Raw genomic sequence first — 25907 nt, forward strand, 5'->3', positions numbered from 1 at the left:
CACCTCTGTGGCATGCGAGATCTAATAGGGGTGTGAATGTGGGTGTTGATATGACACGGACTCATATATACACATATGTTTTCTTGTTTTCTAGGGAAATCCAGTGAAGAAAGAGGATATATTTTTCGCAGTAAAAACATGCAAGAAATTTCACAGCGATAGAAGTATGTTTTGTGTTACTCATTTTTCCTGAACTTATAAAATCCCAACTGCCTTTAAAAAAAAAAAAAAAAGTACAAGCCAGCTAGAAACTCAAGAAAGAGATAACGACACATACATTGTTGGAATGAAAACAGTTATTTAGCTTGTGTTCCTCATCGTACCATTTCAATAACTAAGATCAATTAGAAGGGACCGTTTTGTATCAAAACATGAGTGGCCCTAACCCTTCTGAATACCGTTCAGAACAGTGTTTTAAATTGGAAATGGGAAAGCACAGCTGTGGCAATCTTGGACACGATGCATGAATAACAATCCATTTTGCAGAACAATGTCCTATTTATGTCCATGCACCGGCTCTGAACTGTATGAGGAATGTTAGAGGGGATTTCAAGGTGGGAGAATGCCAAAAAAAGGATGTTTTCTCCAAGACTAATCCTTCTTTTTACATTATGGTGGATGCACACACTGGAACTTTTAAAGATACGTATTTGCTCATGAGCGGATTATATTGCAGAAAAGGCAATAGGTGGCTTATACATAGCGGTCCCTTCTTAAGAAGATCTTGGCATGCAGATGAATGTTGTTTTTATTCAACTTTTTGGTGTTATTACAGAATTCTACTAAGTTATGGTGATAATGTAAAAGAAAAAGCATGTCCTAAATATAAGTAGACATAATTTCTTTCTTTTTTTGCCTTATTTCAAGCTGCACTTTCCTGAAATTGAAAATTAGACAGTCTTTTGCATTTTCTAATTTTAGCATATATTTTAATTTTTTTTCCATGAAAAGACTGTCGATTTCATCAAGAGTGTGATATTTATGTAGAAGAGATTTCTAAGCCAGCTGTCGTTTTCAGGGGATTGGAGCTATGGGGGAATTTCATTTATATAATTTATTTGATAATATGGGACTTATAAATTATACTTTAAAGGGGAACGTTTTCCAAATAAAAAATAGTATAATTTGGGATTGAAATATTAAGATACTAACATCAATTAGAATCTGGTGATGATGTACAGTATCATATAAGTATGTAACTATAAACCTTCATATTTACCTAAAATAGTCACATAAGGTGCCAAGTCCTATTCAATCAGTCTAATATAGGCACTTATTATATAAGGGAGTCCTAAAGACTATTAAAAATCAATATAGAAGTTAAAATTTTCATCATTCACAAAAATTAACATAGATTTAATATCCTTTTGCCTTTTTTTAAAATCTGGAAGGGCATTTGGGGATAATTTTTGATATATCTTATAAAGTATCAAAGGAAATGAATGAAGGGACTGCCTTTTTTTTTTTTTTTTTAAACAGCCAACAGAAGTGTTCAAATTGATTTATTTGATCCTGAAGTTGCACTTGGGAGTAGTGACTGTTTTCATAATATTGATGTTAAGAACAGTGGTGGTAGTGATATTTTCTCTTTTGAAACATTTTTCAAGTGACTGTAAAGCAGTAAAATAGGGACCATCCCTGGTTGTATTTTTCATATTTTACAGAAATGAAAAAGAAGTTTGCTGATTTTAATTTAGTAATTTTGAATGATCTAGTTTATTGCTTTCTTATTTGCATCAGGGTCAGATAATCTTTTCAGGTATCCTTCAAATGCTTTTATATTTGAATTTCAAGTCAAAGGTCTTTAAAAATTACAAATCTAAAAAGCCTGTTAGGAGCATTAAAACCAAACTTTCCAAAGCTGGATGCATTGATTCATTGATATGAATCTGAATCTGGGGTCATTGAAGCCTGAGCCTTAATTAAAAGATATTATGAGGCTTTCATGGTTGGGTTTCTATGGCAAGCCATCTTTAAACTTGAATGTTTGAAAAGATGTTGAGGCAGCAGGATTTTAGCGACTTTGATGTCCATATCACTGGATGGAAGCGAGCCTGCGAGGCCACTGGGCTCCTCTCCTTCTTTTGGAAGGCTAGTCTAACCCCACAGGTTGGCCCAGAGAATTACCCAGTAATCCTATTAGTTACAAGGACAACGCTGTATTAACTGCGTCTGCTCATCTTCTTTACATTTTCTGGGTTTTTTTGGTTTTTTTTTTTTTTACATTGTATCATCTGCCTTCATGGTGACAATTCCTGATGATGTGATAATTAATGTTATTCCTTTGATCATGTAGAGAAAGCTGAGTGTGGGACAAGACACAGCTGGCCCCTGTTTCTTATAGACTGTTGAGTAGGAGAGCTGGGATTCAAGGTTTCTGGCTCTAAATCCCCAGTTCTCTTTGCCATAGCACAGCTGTACTGTCATCTCCTTGGATGTATTACAATTTTAACACTTGATAAATGATACTGGATATTCATGTTGACGTTCTGCTAGGCTCAAGGTCCTTTTTGACTTGGCCAGAGGTGGGAAAGTAGGCTTTTTATTTTCAGTAGCAAGCGGGGAGAGCCAGAAGTTGAAATCCACAGAGGATCTAAAATATAAAGCAAGCTGGGCATTCAGGCTGCCACTCCTGTCCAAGCATTTGACTGCTCTAGTCAAGCCCAGTACATGGAGTGGGGTGGGTTTTTTCTTCATTCTTTCCCCATGAACTTTGTGATAGAAACCCTTGAAGTTACAAAGGCCAAATGACAAGGAAAAAAAAAAAACCACCCATAGATAAGACTGTATATTTATCTTGAAAAACTGAGAGTTGGCTATACTGTTGGTGATGTATCTGGTAGCAGGTTCTCACTTGTGGGTGCACTGTCCCTGGGGACAGCAGAAGACCCCTTGCGATGTCCCCCATTCCCGGCTCCTTACAATGCTGGCCATGTCCAGGGTAAGGGTGAGGGATGGCATGTTCTGTTAAAGGCTCCCGTCAGTTTGGTAAGGAAAAATAAAATACACACTGAACTCATTTTTTATATTCTTAATGAAGAATGGTAATAAAGCAAGTTCCGAAATTAATTAATTAATTAATTTTTTAAGATTTACTTATTTGACAGAGATCACAAGTAGGCAGAGAGAGAGAGAGAGAGAGAGAGAGAGAGAGAGGAGGAGGAGGAGGAGGAAGCAGGCTCCCTGCCAAGCAGATAGCCCGGGACTCCATCCCAGGAGTCTGGGATCACAACCTGAGCCGAAGGCAGAGGCTTAACCCACTGAGCCACCCAGGCGCCCCAAGTTCCGAAATTTAAAAAAAAAAATTACTTAACATCTTGTACCTTTTTTGCTTAATGGTGAAACAAGCATTTATGTAACTGCTTTGCGTCCGGACTCTGATTCAAATGTAATAAAGCATTCTTAGGACACAGCAAAAATATATTCTATCTTTTGGCTTAAGAAAGAAATACATATTGATACCATCGAAATAGCAACATGCTCTTGAGATGCAAGCAGTTACTAGGGTTTTAAAGAAACTTTAAACGTCTTCTATAAAGCAAATTAGGCATAGCATGTAAAATTATATTTAAGCAAGGAGAAGGTCTCGAGTTTTAATATTCAGCTTGTTCACTTCCTCTTGGGTTATGTGTTTTTCTACCGTGTGACGTGAGCTGTCAGAAAATGTTAAGAATTCTCTCTGCACCAGTTTGCCACGCCGTTCCTGTGCGTGTCTTAAGTATCTGGTGGCAGTCACCGCTTTGTTCTTCAAGTGCTGGGTCGTGAGAAGCTCTCCCGCTGCAGTCCCCCTGATTAATGAGGTAAAATTGTTATTTGCTCAGCCTTTCGTTCCTTTTCACAGCTTCCTGAGCACCTAAAAATAAACACTTTATTCCTCTCAGATTGAAAAAACAAAAAACACCGTTACCTTTACCGCAGTCATCTTGTCTGAACGAGGCCACCTGAGCAGACTTATGGAAAGACGTGTGTGGTTAGAGAGGCTGACAGGTCCTGGGCTGCAGTCTGCTTATTTCAGACATGAGGTGTGGATTACAGTGCAGCTCAGATAATGTCATTAGATTATTGAAGAGAGGGAGGGAGTCGGGGGCTGCCCCGCTCAGATCGCCCCCTGGCTGTTGAACAGATAGACAGGTTCCAAGGTTGCCCGAACATGTTGTTTTAGACCAGCCCCGAGGGGTGCCTTTCAGGCTTAGGTATACCTCATCTCTAAAATCAGGGTGTGTGTCTCCAACCCTTTTCGGAGGAGAGAGGAGCAAGCAGGGTTTTGTCACTGATGTGTAGATGGAGACAGGAAGTCTATTTGTCCAGTGAAAATAGCAGATTTCTTAACATTGAAAGTCATTCACATTTGATTGTGTGGTAGTCTTTGTACAGTGCCTAAGGGTCTAGTGCATTTTCATTTGTAATCAGTTTTGCAAGTAAATTCACCAGGGGTAAAAATGTGTGTTCTGTGCCTCCTAGCGAGACACATTTCCTGCTTTGAGTCTGTAAAGCCATGTGGAAGATTTATGCCATCTGTGCAGCGGGGATTGTTTTTTCTTTAATAGCACAAGTTTTACTTTGCTCCAATTGCAAGTTATCCTGCGGTAAGCCTTCTTGAAAGAGGCGTTCACTAGTGTTTTATTAGGGGGTAGAAAGTATGCTTCTCTGTATTGAAAATGAGATAATAGATCATGTAACTATATTGAAATATTTTCTCACAGTTTAATATACTTGGGAACCCAGTGCCTCAGTATAAAATATTTTATAACTAGAATGAATTCAATTTAGAATTCAAACATTGCTAATGAAATTGACCAATACTCTAAAAGTTTTAGGTAATTTAGAATCAACCCTAGTTAAAGGTAAAGGTTTTACCTGCTGTTATAGAAGACTTAGCCTTAGCTTTGAATTCTTTATAGCTGGCAGATATGACAAACGCTTCAGGAGCTATAGTGATGAGGCGACAGATGATAAAAATTGTTGAATGCTTTTGGGATTATAGAATCATAGCATCTTACTATATTAAAATGGCTGGTGTATTTGTATACAATTGGTAATGGTGGCAATAGTCTTGTACCAAATGATGAATTGCCTTTATGAATAAAACCTTCCTTTAAACTAGTTCCAGAGATAGCCCTAAGCCTTTTGTGGGAACTTCTACAAAATTTAACTATTTATTGAGCATCTACTACATCCTGGGCACTTGCCTGCTATGGGGAATGATTCGTATAGGAATTCTTACCTTAAGTGAAATTTCTGTTTCAGCTGTTTCAAACAACTGAAAGCAAGTAGTTAGGTACAGCAAAGAACTCACTCACACTTGATTTTAATGTTACTTAAATCAACCGAGAAGAAACATTTCTGCTGCTTAATAAAGTCATTAGAGCAAAAGGGAACTGGAGGCTAAAGGCTGAGGACAGCGAAAGCAGACTTTTGCACAGCTGAGGGCTGTGGACTGAGGAAAATTCTTGACCTTGCCTCACAGCTTCTTCCAGCATCACGCAAGGGAGGACATTTTACCCAGGAGTGAATTAGCGGCAGCAGGCACTTTCTGGGTAAGTCCTCCTGCGTGTGATACCCATGGCAGACTGCCACTGTGGTGACAAGGTGAAGGCTTTCATTGTGTTGGGATGTGAAAGTAGAAGAGGATTTGTTTTTCTGACCCCTCCCTACCCGCTCAGGCAGCCTTATCTGTTATTTATGCATCTTTGTCCATTTTGAAATGAAGAAATCTTTGCCTTTTGAGGATTGCAGAAAAATTGTATTGTAAGCCCTAAAAGTTATTTAGTGGGTTAAAATAGGTAACTTAGAGATTGTAACAAATGTCCAGAATTCATAGTTCTGTCTTTCTTAAAAGCTGGTGAATAATGGATAAAATGGTGCCTTTTGTGTTTTATATACAAAGGGCTGTCTGACTTTGACTCTGAGTGTGTTGACTTGCATAGCTAAACATTTAAGGTTGGCATTGCATTGGGAGTGTTTGCATATATTTTTACTTGTGCTGGGAAAAAGGGAAAGATAAATGACCTGATAAAATCTCAAAATACTGACCTGAAGATTTAGTTCACTGGAGTGGAGGTTCTTAAATTGCCAGGGTTTATAATCGAGATATGACGATTTTTTTTTTCTATTGAAACAACAGAAACCTCTTCTCAAAATTTAGAGATGCACAGACAGTGGCTAAAAAAAAAAGTATATAAGAAAATAATTATGCAGCTGTTTGGTCAGGTGAATTAATATCAGTGATCAGAAAGAATTCTGTCAAGTGTGGAAATAGGTGAAGCTTAAAAGTAGCTCTAAATTAGAGAAAACTAGGAAAGTTTTCTGTTGTTTGTGTTTCTTTAATTAAAACAATTTATCTGTTAGTGGTTGAGGTCAGAAATCTGCAGTGGTTCTCAACCTTTCTTCTTCCACATTTTTCCAGAAGTGTAGCATAAAGAATATCAGTTCTCCCAGGCAGTGGTTCTCAGTGGTAGGGTCATGCCCTGGGTAGGATTGCGTGGTTCTTTTGGAATCGTTGGGTGGGGACGTGTGTCATTTCAGAAGCCCCCACCCCCATTCTAAGGGAGACATATTTGCATCTCAGCCAGAAACACAGAATATTTCCCACCCCTCTAAGAAGCATTTGAAAAATCCAGTTCTGAATTTTAAATGAAATAGCCTATGGGGAAAGAGGAAAATTAAAATCCTTCAATGTAATCAGACTAGGAAATGGATCACTACATGGGCTCAAGGAATGAGGAATCATCAGAAATGGGAAGTGTTGGGCTCTAACATACACTCATAACATACAAAAGAGGGTTCCATGCAGGTGCTATCATCAACCGACAACCGGACATTTCTTGGAGTAGGAAAAGCAAGCAGGTTGGGATACCTGAAGAAAAACAAATAATGGTTCTCTTCCTTAATAAGTGATTATGCTGCCCTTCATGGTGCTAATAAGCTTTCCTTCAGAACTGTACCGGTGACTGTCACTTCTCTCATTTTTTCAGTCCCCATTGTAAAGCAGACCTGGGCGGGTCAGGCAAGTGTCATTGAATACTACAGTGATCACACAGAAAGTTCCATTCCTACAGTAGATCTGGGAATTCCCAATACAGATAGAGGTGAGTCCTTAATTTGTACTATTCTTATTCAGAATGTCCATCATTATCCTAAATTAGGATAAAAATGAAATATCTTATAAATACTATATTTGCCTTATGTAATTTCACTTTCTCCCCTCCCAGCATCTTTACACATGGATAGGGACCAATTCTCTTGGATTAAGAGCTGCTTTATAAATACTAAGAAAGGTCGTAAGTTGTTAGACCATAATGATATGACTGAACACATGACAATTAGGATTATTTAACAGATTTTTTTTATACCTTCATAATTCACTGTGGCCATAATGGAGTGTCCAAAGTTAATTTATCATCTTGCCACACAAAGTTTCTCCTCAGTGGTTTAACCTGGCCAGGATTGTTCTGTGGCTACTATTTGCCAGCTGCCAAAGCCCCAGAAGAAGAGAAAGCAGGAACGAAGCCTATGGTTTCTCTCCTCATGGAGCTTAGGGTCTCACACTTTGTATATCCCTCTCCAGTAGTGCTTAACCACATCCTACCCTGGTTATGTGGGGCATAAGCTCCACAAGAGTCATGTATTTTGTTAATATTTTAGTGAGTAATTATTGGTAGTGCACCTGTTTTTCTCTTCAGCTTGCCGACTTTCTAATTAAAAATTTTTTTATTTCAGAAAAATAGAGGTAGGCATTTGGCTACTTTACCTTCAGATGCTCTTTGTTTATCTTAATTTTTATCTAGTGTTCCTGCCACATGTTTTTCTTTAGTTTTCTACTTTCCCATACCCTTTTATGAATAGAAAAAGAAATAAGTTCATTGTCTTGTTTTATTAATTTACCTGGATTATTTCATAGTCATCTCTTTTATAATGTCTTGATTGATAGTGTACAATGTAGAATCAGATATACCATTCTTCTGACAAGGTTAAATATATTACTGAGTCTATCTATTGCTTTGTTCTGGAGACATGATTTTATTTTTAATTATATTTTATTCAATTACTAATCGTATAGTATTAGTTTCAGACGTAGAATTCAGGGATTCATTAGTTGCATAATACCCAATGCCCATTACATCCAGTGCCCTCCTTAATGCCCATCACCCAGTTACCCCATCCCCCCACCTACCTCCCCTCTAGCAACTGTTAGTTTCCTATAGTTAAGAGTCTTTTATGGTTTGTCTCCCTCTCTGACTCTGTCTTGTTTTATTTTTCCCTCCCTTTCTCTATGTTCTCTCTGTTTTGTTTCCCACTTATGACTGAAATTATATAATCATTTTTCTCTGATTGATTTATTTTCCTTAGCATAATACCCTCTGGTTCCATCCATGTCATTGCAAATGGCATGATTTCATTCTTTTTGATGACTGAATACTATTCCATTGTATACATACCACATCTTTTTTTAAATTTTTTTTTATAAACATATAATGTATTATTAGCCCAGTACAGGTCTATGAATCGCCAGGTTTACACACTTCACAGCACTTACCATAGCACATACCCTCCCCAATGTCCATAACCCCACCACCCTCTCCCTACCCCCCTCCCTCCAGCCCCCCCTCCGTTTGTTTGGTGACATTAAGAGTCTCTTATGGTTTGTCTCCCTCCCGATCCCATCTTGTTTCATTTATTCTTCTCCTACCCCCCAAATCCCCCCATGTTGCATCTCCACTTCTTCATATCAGGGAGATCATATGATAGTTGTCTTTCTCCGATTGACTTATTTCGCTAAGCATAATACCTTCTAGTTCCATCCATGTCATCACAAATGGCAAGATTTCCTTTCTTTTGATGGCTGCATAGTATTCCATTGTATGTATGTATATATATATATATATATATATATATATATATATATATATATCACATCTTCTTTATCCATTCATCTGTTGATGGACATCTAGGTTCTTTCCATAGTTTCTATTGCATACCACATCTTCTTTATCTATTCATCTGTTGATGGACATCTGGGCTTTTTCCATAGTTTGGCTATTGTGGACATTGCTGCTATGAACATTGGGGTGTAAGTACCCCTTCAGATCACTACATATGCATCTTTGGGGTAAATACCCTGTAGTGCTGGGTTGTAAAGTAGCTCTAATTTTTTTTTTTTTTAAAGATTTTATTTATTTATTTGACAGAGAGAGATCACAAGTAGGCAGAGAGGCAGGCAGAGAGAGAGGAAGGGAAGCGAAGCAGGCTCCCTGCTGAGCAAAGAGCCCGATGCGGGACTCGATCCCAGGACCCCGAGATCATGACCTGAGCCGAAGGCAGCGGCTTAACCCACTGAGCCACCCAGGCGCCCCAGTAGCTCTAATTTTTAACTTTTTGAGGAAACTCCCTACTTTTTCCAGAGTGGCTGTACCACCTTGCATTCCCACTAGCAGTGTAAGAGGGTTCCCTTTCTCTGCATTCTCACCAATATTTGTTGTTTCCATTTGCTTTTCTTTCTCCAGCTCCTTTAGATGTAAGGTTAGGCTCTGTATTTGAAACTTTTGTTTTTTGAGAAAGGCTTGTATTGCTATATAATCCCCTCTTAGGACCGCCTTTGCTGCATCCCAAAGATTTTGAACAGTTGTGTTTTCATTTTCATTTGTTTCCATGAATTTTTTAAATTCTTCTTTAATTTCCTGGTTGACCCATTCATTCTTTAATAGGATGCTCTTTTTTTTTTTTAATTTTTTTAAATTTTTTCAGCATAACAGTATTCATTATTTTTGCACCACACCCAGTGCTCCATGCAATCCGTGCCCTCTACAATACCCACCACCTGGTGCCCCCAACCTCCCACCCCCCACCCCTTCAAAATTCTCAGATCGTTTTTCAGAGTCCATAGTCTCTCATGGTTCACCTCCCCTTCCAATTTCCCTCAACTCCCTTCTCCTCTCCATCTCCCCTTGTGCTCCATGCTATTTGTTATGCTCCACAAATAAGTGAAACCATATGATAATTGACTCTCTCTGCTTGACTTATTTCACTCAGCATAATCTCTTCCAGTCCCGTCCATGTTGCTACAAAACTTGGGTATTCATAATAGGATGCTCTTTAACCTCTATGTGCTTGTTCTCCTTCTTAATTTCCTCTAGTGATTGACTTCAAGTTTTAAAGCATTATGGTCTGAAAATAGGGAATAATTCCACTCGTTTGGTACTGATTGAGATCTGATTTGTCACTCAGTAAGTGATCGATTCTGGAGAATGTTCCATATGCACTTGAGAAGAATGTGTATTCGGTTGCTTTAGGATGGGATGCTCAGTATATACCTGTGAAGTTCATCTGGTCCAACGTGCCTTGTTTCCTTGTTGATCTTCTGCATCCATGATCTGTCCATTGCCATGCGTGGGGTGTTAAAGTCCCTTACTATTATTGTATTATCAATGTGTTTCTTTAATTTTGTTATTAACTGGTTTATATAATTGGCTGCTCCCAAGTTAGGGGCATAAATATTTACAATTGTTAGATCTTCTTGTTGGATAGACCCTTTGTGATATAGTGAACTTCTTCATCTGTTAATTGTCTTTGGTTTAAAAGATGTTTTGTCTGCTAAAAGGATTGCCACCCCAGCTTTCTTTTGTTTTGTTTTTTTCTTTTAATGAACAAAATTATTTTATTCAAAGTAGTTAAATATCTCAATTTTTCTTTTATGATTTATATGGTTTTTTAAAAAAATATTTTTAAAAATTTTTTATAAGCATATAATGTATTATTAGCCCCAGGGGTACAGGTCTGTGAATCACCAGGTTTACACACTTCACAGCACTCACCATAGCACATACCCTCCCCAATGTCCATAACCCCACCACCCTCTCTGTATCCCCTCCCCCGGCAACCCTCAGTTTGTTTTCTGAGATTTAGAGTCTCTTATGGTTTGTCTCCCTCCGGATCCCAGCTTTCTTTTGATGTCCATTAGCATGATAAATGGTTTTCAACCCCCTTACTTTCAATCTGGATGTATTTTTATAATCGTTATTCTGAATTCTGGCTCTGATAGCTCTCTTGTATCCATATTGATTAAGTGTCTGGCAGTTAGTACTGCCTCTTGTTCCCTTTCCTGGAGTGAATTTTTCCATCTTGTCATTTTGTCCAGAGAAGAACAGATGAACAAGGGAACAAAATACAAAAATATCAACCATGACCCCAGGAAAATATGTACTAAACAAATCAGAGGAGATCAGAAACCAAAAAAGGAAAAAAGAATATAATCAAACAGGTGGACTGAACAGAGTAATACACTAGGTCCTGGGAGTATTTTGGTCTATTTGTTAGAAAATAAATCCTAAAATTGTAAAGAAAGAAAAACTTACATATATACAAAAATAAAATTGAATATGATGAAATGAGGCCAAAAATGAAGAATATATTTGTAAAATGTAAAAATGAAAATTAAAGACTTAAAAGGTTTGATAAAATAAGAAACTAGTTGAAAAGGAAAAAAAATTAAACTGCATGCCTAATGAATGAGAGAAAAACCTCAAATTCTATATTCTATTTTCCCCTAGTGCTGGAGTTTTGTTGTTCTGTGTGCTGTGTAAACTTGGTATTGGCCTGATGTTCCAGCAGGTCTTCTGGGGGAGGGGCCTGCTGCACTGATCTTTGCCTGGGCGGAGTTGCCCCACCCCTTGCTAGGGGGCCAGACTGAGCGTAAGTGGCTTCAGATTGCTGTATGTGGCTTTTGTTCCCTGAAGGCTTTACACGCTGTTTTAGAGGATGAGAACGGTTGTGTCCCAGTCTTCAGCCCCGGAGCTGACAATTCGCAACCCACATTCTTCAGTAAGCCCTCACAGAAAAGCAGTCAGTCACTCTCGTCTCCCTGGTTTCCCTCTGCACTCTTTGTTCACCCAGCCTGTAACTGAGCATTTTAATCTTAGGCACAGGACCCTGTGGAGTCTCCAAACTTTAGACTCGTACAGCGCACACATGCGCCACTGCCCGGGAGCAAGGAGGGGACTCTCACCGCTGCTCAGACAGCAGTCCACTGACCATGCTGTGGTTTACGGTTTATAGCAACACAGAACTGAGAGCCCACTCCTGAGCTCCCTGATTGCAGCTGACTTCCCTACTCCAATGCTTGGGAACTCTGCCGCACTCAGGCACCCCCATTCTTTTGGGGATCCTGAGACCACGCTGTCCCACCTGGTATTCTGCCTGCTTCACCACCTGCGCACCTTTTAGACACATGGGAACAGATTTTTGTAAGTTCTGATTTTGCACCCCACTGCTATAGCACTTTCCGATATCTGGCTTATGGCAGCTCCTTCCCCCCCCAGGGTTTATCCTCTGATATATCCCCTCGGTTCACTTCTCCGCACCTCCTACCATTCAAAAAATGATCGCTTTTCTATTTGTAGAATTGCAGTGATTCTTTTCTTAGATCTCCCGTTGAGTTCACAGGTGTTCAGAATGATTTGATAGCTATCTAGCTGAATTTCCTGGGACCAGATGAAACTAGGGTCCCCCACTCCTCTGCCATCTTCCCTGGGCTCTGGAAAAATAATTTTAGATTGAGGTGTTTTTGGTTAAGCTGGCTTTTTAGATTTCAATTTAAGTTGCTTTTTCATAATCATTTATTCACATATTCCTTGAGTTCTTAATTTGTTTAGTCTGACATTATTGCTATTTATACTCTACCTTGTTCCTATAGGAGTTTGAGATGGCTAACCAAATAATGGTTAAAAATACGTAAAGAGATCAAGAAAATGAAAATAAAGGTCACATTGAGTGGTTTAATATTGTTAATATTAGCTTGTTCTCTATTGTGTCACCAAATATTTTGTTGAAATCAGGGGTATATTGTTATTTATTGATTTGAGTTCTCTTTCCAAGCATTTTATTCCTATCTTGGGACCCAGCATTTTCCCTTAAAGCACTGACTTATCTGTTGGCATCTGAAGAGCTATAACTCTTAGTCCATACTATGCTTTTAGAGAAGAACCTGCCACAGTATCTGGCATACTGGAAACTTAATAGCAAGTATTTACAAAGTAAATGAATGGAGATCTAATATCCTACTTTTGTACCATCGTTTCCCAAGTTTTAATGCTTAGGGTTCTAACAGCTCCTTCAGAATATACCTAAAGAAAGGTGCCAAGCTTCTGTAGTTTCTATGAGGCTTACAACTTTGGAGCAAGGATACTATCCTAGCTCTGCCTCAGATTAGCTAAGAGACCTCCTCTCTGGGTCTCCCATTTCCCAATGTGTGAAATAAATGGCTCAGACTTCATGATCTCTGAAGTTCCCACTGGTTCACTATGTCTATGAAAATGTGAAAAGGCTAATTTTTAAAATTTCTATTTGTATATGTGTCAGGATTTAAGCTTGTAAAACTTTAAAACTAAATAATGTAAAATGAATTATATATGTATTTTATTTTAAAAATTTTTTTTAAAGATTTAGAGAAAAGGAGAGTGAGGGGGGTGGAGAGGGGCAGAGGGAAAGAAAGAAATTCAGACTCCCTGCTGAGTGCAGAGCCCAGTGTGGGGCTCCATCTCTCATGATCCTGAGATTATGACCTGAGCTGAAACCGAGAGTTGGATGGTTAACCAACTGCACCACCCAGGCTCCCCCTAAAATGAATTATATGTGCATTTTAAAGAAAATATTACACTGTAAGTTTTCTTCTTGCCTTTCCTAGGTCATTGTGGAAAGACATTCGCTATTTTGGAAAAATTTCTGAATCACAGCCATGACAAAATTGCATGGTTGGTCATTGTGGATGATGATACATTAATAAGGTAAGGAGTGTTTCTCATCCTAGGATGGCTTTAAATCCTACATATATTCATATGCAGAAGCTATGATGGGTACTTTTCTTCTGGCCAAGATGGAGTAACAGGGATTAGATTTACCCTTACATCTGAAACAACTCCCCCAAGAGGACAAAATATAAGAAATGGGGTTTTTAGGACACTGGACATTAGGCAACAAAGGACAGTGACCCCTGAGCCATGTGAAACATAGGAGGTGAGTTCTATGGCAGCCCCAGCTAAATGCCTTAAGGAAGTGTAAATAGCTGCTGAGCATTCCTCTGCGGGGTGGGGAGGTGTTGGGAACCTACGTAGAATCTGGCCAACTCTTGAGTTGAAGAGATGATGCTGAGAGCCTGGGGTGACTGAGGCCATTAGTTTGGAGGACATAGCACTGGAGAGGGAGAGATGCACTGAAGAACACCAGAGATCTGTACTGAACCAGAGTTCAGTACAAATGTGTGTGAGGAAACTACTGGAGGCTGGGGAGAGAACCAACCAAAATGATGAGAGGGGATGGTGGCCAACACACAGGGCTCAGTAGAGTACCTATTCTCACCAGCCAGACTGGGAAATTCTGGATCCATAGGGTATTGTAAAGTATATAGAAATGTCTTGCTTTAATAGCAGGAAACAAACAGTTAAGGTTGGATTAAGTACTGCTCCATCCAGTCCTGCCTAAGAGATCTTGTAAGGCCCCCAAATAGCAAACTATTTTCAAATAACTATCTGGATCCAAGAACAAAGCTCAAGAAGATTTCTAGAAACACCAAAATATCCATAACCCAATAGAGATTTATAATGTTTGGCATTCAGTCAAAAGTTACCAGACATGCAAAGCAGCAGGAAAAGACACACATAATGAGAAAAATCAGTTGATTGAAAGTACCCTAGAAAGGACAGTGTTAACCAGTTGTTATAACTACCAGTTCTGTTATAGCTTAATAACTCTTCCACTTATTCAAAAAGGAACATGAAAGGTATAACAAAACTGAGCTTCTAGAGATGAAAACTATATTTTCTGAGGTGAAAAATCCACTGGATGAGATTAACAGAAAATTAGATATTTCAGAAGAAAATACAAGTGAACTTGAGGACATGGCAATAGTAACTATCGAAAGGAAACACAAAGATAAGTAATTTAAATTCAGTGAACAGAACATATCTGAGTTGTGGGACAATCTCAGGTGGCTTTGTATATATGCAATTTGGAGTCCCCAAAAAGGGCATATAACAAATATTTAAAAAAATATTTTCCAAATTTGATGAAAACTATAAACCAGCTGATCAAGATACTGATTCTAGATCAGTGAACCCTAGACTAAACTGTGAGCATCCAAGCAGAGCACAATCTCTCCAAGAATGGGGTCTTTTTTCAAGGACATTTTGTATAGCATTTATTATATCTGTAACCACTTCCCTTATGTCATCAATCTTCAGTATAATATACATTAAAAGTTTTGCCACATTTTCTTATTTGCCAGCAATAATGTCTAATTGCCCAGTGAGGTCTTAAATGTGTTTTTTATTTTGAGCTTGGCACTTTTACCTTGCAAGACTCTGACATCATTCTTGATTGCATGAACTTTGACTTCTCCTAAGACAAGAGCCTGAATAATTGCAAGATTGAGAGTCAGGTCAGAAATTCAAAAACTGAGGGGCACCTACAAGGTTCAGTTGGTTAAGCATCCAATTCTTGATCTCAGCTCAGGTATTGATCTCAGGGTCATGAGTTTAAGCCCCACTTTGGGCTCCGTGCAGTCGTATAGTCTAGTTAAGAAAAAAAAAAAAAATTCAAAAACTAAAAAAAGGAAGTGGTCAAAAAAGGGAAAAAAGTGAAGGTAGAATTTTAGATTCAAGAAAGAAAGAAGGCAAATTTATATCTGGAGTTATACTAAAATACCCCAAAGTAAATAAACACAAATGAAAATTTAATAAGGGACATGAATGAAAATTAGGAAAGAAATACAGAAAATGGTGTCAAGTACTTAAAAAGGTTAGAAAAAAGTGGTTCAAATTGAAGAGGCAATGAAGTCCAATAAATGTATAATTGGAATCCCTGACTGAAGGAAAAATAAAAAGAACAGAAATAACATTTAAATTACCAGAAATAAAAGAGGACATTAAGGTATATATTGAAAAGGCCTACCTGGTAGGTGCCTTGGAAAATTGACTTACGCTTCTGATCTTCAGCTTCCTCACATCGCTGGGTAAAACTACTAAGATTCGATAACTTCCTCTGAGTCTTGAGGCAAAATGATGAAATAACCTGTAGATCAAGAAAGTAGGACCAGCATCAGACTTCTCAGAATGACTTAAGTATGGAAACAAATGGTAGAGAAACAGGGGCGCCTGGGTAGCTCAGTGGGTTAAGCCACTGCCTTCAGCTCAGGTCATGATCCCAGGTCCTGGGTTCAAGCCCCACATCGGGCTTTCTGCTCAGCAGGGAGCCTGCTTCCTCCTCTCTCTCTGCCTGCCTCTCTGCCTACTTGTGATTTCTCTCTGTCAAATAAATAAATAAAATCTTAAAAAAAAAATGGTAGAGGAACATGTTAAACTAAAAAAATTGTGAGTCACAAATTTTATGTGCCGCTAAGATTCTTTTAAGTATCAAGTCTATAGGAAAGTAATGTCCATGAACTAAGGGAGCAGTATGCACATGCATCCTTCCTGGGGAATATATTAGAGAACTTCATGCAAATGAGAGGAAATTGGGGCAAGAGGACTGATGGTGGACATTTCGTATATTTAACTGTAAAACAGGGTTAGGGATGTGGGTAGGGGAATAGTACATAAATGTAATACGTTTGACAAAGCAGAATCTTGAAACTTAAAAAAAATGGAAAGAAAAGGGAAAGTAGAATAAGATCATGGCTTACTGTATAGCTAGGAGATGAGATTCAGAGGGTATCATATAAAACTGACAGATCTAATAATAAAATGTTAAATTAAAAGAGCATAATAAGGCATAAAAAGTTAAATATAAGATCATGGGAAAAACTTGTCCAACACAAATTTTTTTCTTAAAAGAAACACAGTAAATAGTATATGTATAATTAAAACCCAAAATAATTTCATGTTGAAACCAAATATTACCAGTTTTTCACTAAATTTGAATGGGTTTAACTTACCAAAGAACTTTTCAAATTGGCTCATAAAGCGAACCCCAACTCTGTACTTTGATATAAGAGACCTACATAAACATAGTTCTTCAAAAAGCCTAAAAATAAAGGGATGGATAAAGACCTGGCAAATCAATGAGAATAAAAAAGTTCAATTCCCAGTTCTAAAAGCTGGAAAAAAAAAATCACAAAGCCAACCCCAAAAAAAACCACAAGGAAGGAAATAATAAAGATACATGCAGAAATGATGAGGTAGAGAAAAAGTTCAAATTAATCAGAATTTTGTTTCCTTGAAAAATTGGTACTGAATGCTTTTCTTATTTAATGGTATCTCCTGGAAATCAAAGTTCACAATGTATTCAGTATGCTAGTCTCTGTGTAAGAATGAAAAGGAAATAAAGCATACCTATATCTCCTTATCTTTATAAAATCAAGTGAGGGACAGTTGAACCAATAGACCATGAAGTTGGTTTCTAAAAGGGTTGGGTGGGGGAAGAGGATGGAGAAGGAGAGGGTATGATACTTCTGAATTTATTTTTTAATTCAGTTGAGTTGTGGAAGCATGCTCATATTTTACATATTTGAAAAATCAATAATGACAGGAGAAAGGATAATAAAGAAAAAAAGATGAACGCAACTGTGTTTCAAATGAAAACATCACAGTGAAGGAAAAATGGTTTCCTGTTGGTCACATCTTGGACAAACATCATGTAATTGAGGACAACAATGAATTATGACCATTAAAATTAGGGATCAAGGAGTTCAGGCTTATAAGAAGTAGAAAATAGGAATGTTCATCAGGAATAGTGACCTGTAGGTCTCATTTTATGTAGTGTCTTTCTTTGGTTTTGGTATCAGGGGAATGCTGACCTCCTAGAATGAAGTTGGAAGAAAAGCTTTTCTTCCTCTTCTACTTTTATGAAATAGTTTGAAAGAAGAGGTATTAACTCTTCTTTAAATATTTGATAGAATTCACCTGTGAAGTCATCTGGTTCTAGACTTTTGTTTGTTGGGATTCAGTTTCCTTGCTGGTAATCAGTCTGCTCAGATTTTCTGTTTCTTCCTGATTCAGTTCTGGGAGGCTGTAGGTTTCTAGGAGTTTATCTGTTTCTTCTAGGTTACCTGAAACTAATGTAACATTGTACGTTAATTACACTGGAATTTAAAAAATAGCAATGGAAAAATAGTAACTGTCCAGTGGAGATACCAGACAACTTGACTGGGTGAATAGAATAGGTATCACTGTGAAGATCAGAAGGACATCGTGTGTCAGATACAGCATCACATATCCAATACTGTGACTGGGAATGCATATGTTGGACTTTGTCATGAGGAAGCACCAGACTAACCCAACAGGAGGATCATTCCATTAAAAATAGGGGAGGTGCTTTTATTATTAAAAATACCAGTGTCACGAAAGATAAAAGCTAAATAATTTGCAGATTAAGAGAGAATAAGGTGATATGATAAATAAATGCAATAAGAGATCCTGAACTGCATCCTATACTGAAGGGGAGATGTGCTATAACAGACATTGGGTCAATTGATAAAATTGGAATAAGGGTAGTAGATTAGATAGAAGCATTTGTTTTCAGTTTTAGAATCCTAATTAAGGCTGTTATAAACTTTTGTGTATATATCTTTGTATATGTATTTGTCTTGGCTAAATACCAATGAGTAGAATGGCTGAAACATGTAGGTATATATTTGACTTTTTAAGAAAATTACTATATTAATGTTAAAGTTTTTGAAATTCTTTACTTTTCCTGTTCTTAGGAGATACACATTGATGTATTTAGGAGAAATGGGCATAATGTATGAGGCTTATTCCCAAATATTTTAGAAAAGAGAAAATATATGTATATAACTCACACACACATGTGCAGATTTACACACACACATATATATACAGATACATGAATATATGAATATGAATATCTAGAGAAAAAGATTGAGAGAGAATGTTAAAGCAAATAGGGTAAAGTTAACAACTGGTAAATATGGGTAAAGGATATTAGGAGAGTACTTCCCATTGTACTACTCTTGGAATTTTTCTATAATCTTAACTATTTCCAAATAAAATTAAAAAAAAATAAAAGCCATAGGTTGGAGTAGAATTTCATCTGGATTTTTAAAAATCAGTATTCTGACAAAATGAAGGGTAAAAAAATCATATAACCATCTCAATAGATGTATAAAAAGCATTTGACAAGCTTCCATTCATGATAAAAACTCTCAACAAAAGAGGTATGTTTCTTCTAAACCCAAACATAATAAAGGCCATATGTTAAAAACCCACAACTACTATCATCCTCAATGGGAAAAATTGAGAGCTTTTCCCCTAAGATCAGAAATAAGACAAAGATGTCCACTCTCACTATTTTTATTCAGCATAGTACTAGAAGTCCTAGCCGTAGCAGTCAGACAAGAAATAAGAGACATCCACATTGGTAAAGAAGTTCAACTGTCGTCTTTTAGATGACATGATAGAGATAGAAAACCTTAAAGATTCCACCAAAAAACTAGTAGAAGTAATAAATGAATTCACTAAAGTTGCAAGATTCAAAATTAATACCCCCAAATCAGTAGTGTTTCTGTACACTCACAAAAAAAGTCACAGAAAGAGAAATTAAAAACACCCCATTTACAATTTTACCAAAGAGGTGAAAGACTTGTACTCTGAAAACTATAAAACACTGTTGAAAGAAATTGAAGGTGACACAAACAAATGGAAAGATATTCCATCCTCTTGGGTTGGAAGAATATTGTCAAAATGTCCTATTACCCAAAGAAGTCTACAGATTCAGTACAGTCCATATCAAAATATCAACAGCGTTTTTCTTAAAATTAGAATAATCCTAACAGTTGTAGGGAACAACAGAAGACCCCAAATAGCCAAGACATTGCTGATAAAAAAGAATAAACCTGGAGGTATTACAATCCCAGATTTCAAGATACACTAAAAACTGTAGTAATCAAAACCATATGGTATTGGCAATAAAGACGGATGCATAGATCAGTGGAACAGGGTAGAGACCCCAGAAATAAGCCCACATTAATACAGTCAGTCTATGAAAAAGGAGGAGAGAATATACAGTGGGCAGAAGTCACTGTTTTCAATAAATGGTGCTGGGAAAACTAGACAGCAACATGTAAAACAAGGAAAGTGGACTATTTTCTAACACCATACACACAAATTCAAAATGTATTAAAGACCCAAATATGAAACCTGAAACCATAAAAATCTGAGCAGAGAGCTTGAGCAATAATTTCTCTGACATCAGCCATAGCAATATTTTTCTAGGTATGTCCCCTAAGACGAAAGCAAAAGCAGAAATTAACTATTGGGGGCGCCTGGGTGGCTCAGTGGGTTAAGCCGCTGCCTTTGGCTCGGGTCATGATCTCAGGGTCCTGGGATCGAGTCCCACATCGGGCTCTCTGCTCAGCAGGAAGCCTGCTTCCCTCTCTCTCTCTGCCTTCCTCTCCGTCTACTTGTGATCTCTCTCTGTCAAATAAATAAATAAAATCTTAAAAAAAAAAAAAATTAACTATTGGGACTGCATCAAAATGAAAGGAAATATGCACAGCAAAGGAAACTATCAACGAAGCAAAATGACAACCCACTGAATGGGAGAAGGTATTTGCAAAGGATCTATCCAATAAGGGGTTAATATCCAAAATATGTAAAGAAGTCCTACTACAGCAAAAAACAATCCGATTAAAAAAAATCGAGCACCTGGATGGACATTTCTCCACAGAAGACAAACAGATGGCCAACAGACACATTAAAAATGCTCACTATCAGTAGTCTTGGGGGAAGGGCAAAAATCAAAACCACGGCAGGCATCACCTCATGCCTGTCCGAACGGCAGAAGTCAAATTCAGGAAACAAGTGTTGGCAAGGATGTAGAGAAAAAGGAACGCTTTTGTTAGCTAGTGATAACACAAACTGGTGCAACCACTGTGGAAAACAGTATGAAGGTGCCTCAAAAAGGCAAAGATAGAGATACCATATGATCCAATAATATGATTCCGTTGTTGGGTGATTACACAGGGAAAAGGAAAACACCAATTTGAAAAGATATGCGCACCCTATGTTTACTGCAGCATTGTCTGCGATAGCCAAGACATGGAAGGAGCCCAAGTGTGCACTGATAGATAAATGGATAAAGATGTGATAGATATTTATCACATCTTTATACACACACACACACAAACTGTAGAATATTACTTGGCTATAAAAGAAAGATCTTGCCATTTGTGACAACATGGATGGACCTGGAAGGTATTAAATGAAATAAGGTATTTGTCTTTCTTAGTCTGACTTAGGATTCCACTAATAAACAGAATGTAAAATAAATAAAAGAATCAGACCTATAAATACAGAGAACTAATGATTGCCAGACAGAAGGGGAATGGGAAGTTGGGCAAAATATGTGAAGGGTAGAGGAGATGCAGAGCTCCAGTTATGGAGCAAGTGAACCATGGGAGTAAAAAGCAGAAGGCAGACCATCCATGATACTGTAATAGCAATGTAATGGGACAGATAGTAGCAATACTTGTGGTGAGCGTAACATTACATATAAACTTGTCAAATCACTATGCTGTACAGCTGAAACTTAGGTAACATGTGTCCATTACACATATACAAATCAGTATTATGCTGTTAGAAAATCTATATGCAACACTAAGCTGTGTTGTTATGATTTTGATAGCATGTAGTTTTATTTGTTGCCATACCGGTTTTTTTTTTTTTTTTTCTGTGCCTTAAAATTGCCCTAAATGGTAGCATATTGTTAAATAAAAGTTCCTTTCCTGGATGAATGGTCAATCCGCTTGGGAGACTCATCTGCTTTATCCACATTTCTAGTTTTTAGCAAAATGAAACATATGATGGTTATCAGACTCAGTTTGATTCTTCAGCTTTAAAATGATACTGGGTAGGGAAATGGTTGATCTTAAAAGGAAAAGAAAACCAGATGAGATGTTAAATCCCAGTTATTTTAACCTCAGAAATTAGAAGTTGAGGGTTGAATTGACATTTTTATAATATGCAGGAGGAAGATAAATACTTTTCATTTCTTCTCAGATCAAGGAGTAGATTTAAATTGGCCCCAGAGGTCTTCGAGGTTTTTTTGTTTGTTTGTTTTTGTTTTTCTTAAACACACACAGACTTTTACCAGCTGAAGGCCACAGTTGCCTCAGAGATCTTTGAGTATATTCTCCATAACCAAATGGTGTCTTACTGGTATCTGCACACCTCCTCACCTCCCCCCCTCAGAGTTATCAGCTGACCTGAAGACGATTCCAAACTAGGTGCCCAGAATGTTTACCTTGTGAGCCCCAAACAGGACAGTTTCAAAGATAACGTTTTCTGGCCACTGAGAAACTGTCAACTTTGCCAGAGGCCTTGACCTAGGGGCAGGTAGAAACATGATTAGCAAACCTATAAACTCTTCGCACCATATTTTTAAGTGATTTTTTTCATCCATTTATTCATTTTCAGCTTTAGGCTTACTAGCTGGGCTATTTGTGTAAGATGCCCCAGTGGACTTTCCACTCTCTTCACCTCGCGCATCTCCACTTTGACTTCTTAATATCCTACCTATCCCCTAAAGGAGGAAAAATGAAATTCTAGAGCACCAGTCTTCTCGGTGTTAATACTTCTCTGTACGAATTTGTGATTAATAAGTTAGAGAAATACTGGATATATCCACATCTTGGACATGCATGATGCTCACCAGGCTTGAGGAACACAAATTTATTTGGCCAATTTAAAAAAAATTAATCCAACATTGACCACGGAACAAATCTTTTCAGGAAACACTGATTAATGTCATGAGAGAACTGGGGATTTGGTGGAGTGGGACCTGGTCAGCTCTAGTTTAGAACACAGTGGAAGGACTTTATAAGGTATCTGTAAGTGGGGTAACTTCTTCAGGCATGGAAAAGCTAGCCCTTCTCAACATCAACCTTGGTCTCACCTTCCAGTCGCAGCTTTGGTAATATAACCACTGTTTCCAATGTCCTGTTAAAAGAACATTTTCTTCCAGTGGTGTCCTGCTACAAGACCACGTTCTTATTTGAACTTACACAAATAACTATAATTGATTTCCCATTTTGTTGTTGCCACAAGCCCCAGCCAAACCCTTCTGGATGTGAAGTTACATTCAATTCACAGCTCACATTTGGCATTAATATCCCTAAAGCCTGTACTCATCTTACTACCCTTTTTGCCTTTATTTCTCCCCCAAATTTTGAAGTGTCTCCATAGGTAAGTGTGCATTCAGCCAGTGACTATTAGAGATTGCACAGTCTGTTGGTTGGTACAAGACCAATAAATGGTTAACTCCATCTGGGGCCTCTGGTTGCCCCCTATTGCACGCATGAGAGGGCAACACTGGCCTACCTCCTAGTCTCTGGGGGTAGTCTCTGGCCCACCTCCCTAGTCTCAGGGGTGGTGTCCACCCCTGAAATTCTGCCATTAGCAGAGGGGCACTTGGCAACACCCCTGGCTTTTTAGAGCCCTCCTTCAAGGAAGTAAACTGCTTTCTCTTAGGCAGTGCCTTCTAGAGGTTAGCAAGACTGAAATGGGTTGTTTGTATTTTCTCTCGGGGTCCCAGATAATACTAGATCTTTTTTTTTAATTTATTTTACCTTTAATCATTTTTAAAAAATTTATTTTCAGCATAACAGTATTCATTGTTTTTGTACCATACCCAGTGCTCCATGCAGTCAGTGCCCTCTCTAATACCCACCACCTGGTTCCCCCAACCTCCCACCCCCCCACCTCTTCAAACCCTTCAGATTGTTTTTCAGAGTCCATAGTTTCTCATGGTTCACCTCCCTTTCCAAATACTAGATCTTGCTACTGTTGTTTACAAGCTCTTGATAGGCCCCCCTTTCCACCATTTTATCATTGGGAGGATCCTTTATTTTTCCCTGTTTTTCAGTTGATCTCCCTTTCGGTTTCATGTAAGTCTGCCATTATAGGGGCTATTATAGCAGTCGGACGTTTAACCCCAGGGACAAGAATGGATACTGAAGTCCCATACCTAGCCTGTGGGGCTGACTGTGAGATATGGAAATTCGTACAAGAGGAAAGTAATTTTTCATTTGGGCCACCAGAATGCTGGGTGGAAATGGCATGTTTCATCCCCAGTTCTTCCATAGAGGTCCGGTGCAACGGAGGGAACGGCCTCCTTGTTAAGCCAGGTTTTCTTAATGCTAGCATTTACCCAATCAGATTAGTTAAGTGCCTGCAGCTCTCACTATGCCTGCAGTGTATAATCTTTGTCACAAGGCAGGCTGAGCAGCGGCTTAGGCCATTTCTGATGTCTCAGATCTATTTACCACTATACCATGTTCTCCAGTATCCCACAGTCCTAACACACACTGTTTCAGATAGGGCTTTTTTTAGGGCATCCCTGTCCTCACACACTGGTCTGAAATGCGCAGAAGTCCAGACCAAGTCTGCCCACAGGGTGGTAGCTAAACCGCTTGGGGTTTCCTTCACGGACAATGGGCTTCCCCCGGCATAGCCCCTTCACCCATGGCTTGTTTGATTTTCAGTATCCTTCCCACAACACCAAGTGTTAGAAGGTGGAGGAGGGTCAGTCATGTATCCTCCAGACTGAGAGGGCACTTTAATACTGAAAATGGAAGAAGCCACTCCATCCGGTTCACACGGTTTTACTTAGGACAGCTTACCGTGGGTTGGTTGGCCGTTCGGTGGGTGGGTGGGTCGTTCGGTCGGGACGGCAATATGCAGCAATTCTCTGCTAATATCCAGACCGTAATCCCCAGCTTTTATGGCGTGAGAGGCGTGGTCCCATCACAGGGTAGTTATCTAAAGTGGTGCCACCTGCGCCCTACAGGTGAGACCAAGATGGAGGGCGGGAGATGGAGTCAGTGTTGTCAGCACTCCCACACCAAGTACACCTGAAAAGATGTTACAGTTGGTTCACACTTACTGAGAAACAGGACTGGTAGAAGTGAGCTAAGCAGTCCATCGGCAACCTTTACTTCATTAACCTGCTGCCCCCTTCACCCAAACTAGGCAGCCATGTTCTGGCAGTGGCTTATTAAAACTGGGGAGCCCCTTGTTTTTTAGTTTCTCTCCTGTTGCCAGGCATATACAGAGTCCATCGATTTTTTTTCTCTTTTTGAAAAAATGCGTTTCTTCTGTAAATCACTGAATTTCATCTCTAAATGATTTCATAGTGTTATTATAATTGTAGATATATACATATAATTCTATAGTATGACCAGTGGGATGTAAGAATCATAAACTCTTTACCATGAACACACTTCGGAGTTAAGTCATTATTGTTCCCTTTGGAATTTCAGCATCTCCAGGCTCCGACACTTGCTTAGCTGTTACGACTCAAGCGAACCGGTGTTTCTGGGAGAGCGGTATGGTTATGGCCTGGGCACTGGCGGCTACAGCTACATCACGGGAGGAGGAGGGTAACTATGACATAGCTTTCTGCACGTACTTTCAGCATGAACTTCTCTTTCCACGATACAGGGCTTGGTCTGTGGCGGTGGTCTTGATACCAGCATGCTCTGTATATGTTTCTGTCATAGGACAGTGAACATTAAATTTGTGAACTATGAAAAGAACCCATGCTAAAGAATATTTTACTCCATGAAGAAATATAAATGGTTGTCAAGGTTCTTGGTAGAGACCAAGGTACTTGGTCCCTATAGGAATGATTATTCCTAGGTAGCCAATTAGTTTTGATTGTTTAAATGAAAAAAGAAATTTGGATATAGATTTTATGGTCAGAAAAATAAGTCATTAGATTTTTAAATTACCTGGTGCTAATAAATCACATTTCAGAAAAGAGTTTGACCTTAAGTAATTAAGTGATATTTGTGTAGGATTGATAGGTTTTAAATACCAGTGAAAAGTCAATATTTTTAAATGAGCATTTGCCTAATCTCTTGTGGGGAAGATTTTGATTTGATTTATATGGGTAAATCAATTGAG

At 38.4% G+C, this 25907-nt stretch overlaps 1 protein-coding gene across 3 annotated transcripts in view; it reads left to right on the plus strand.

The window, feature by feature from the left end:
- B3GLCT (beta 3-glucosyltransferase) overlaps positions 1–25907 on the plus strand; it is a 124389-nt gene that overhangs the window by 76159 nt on the left and 22323 nt on the right. For 2 of the 3 annotated variants that reach the window (XM_047723091.1, XM_047723088.1), the window contains exons 10-13: positions 95–164; positions 6975–7088; positions 13679–13778; positions 25262–25381. In XM_047723091.1, the coding sequence (XP_047579047.1) occupies positions 95–164; positions 6975–7088; positions 13679–13778; positions 25262–25381 (404 nt within the window). The remainder of the gene's footprint in view (positions 1–94; positions 165–6974; positions 7089–13678; positions 13779–25261; positions 25382–25907) is intronic. The other variant, XM_047723089.1, reaches the window with a different exon arrangement.

This window comes from Lutra lutra, chromosome 3 (genome assembly GCF_902655055.1).
Source record: "Lutra lutra chromosome 3, mLutLut1.2, whole genome shotgun sequence".
NCBI lineage: Eukaryota > Metazoa > Chordata > Mammalia > Carnivora > Mustelidae > Lutra > Lutra lutra.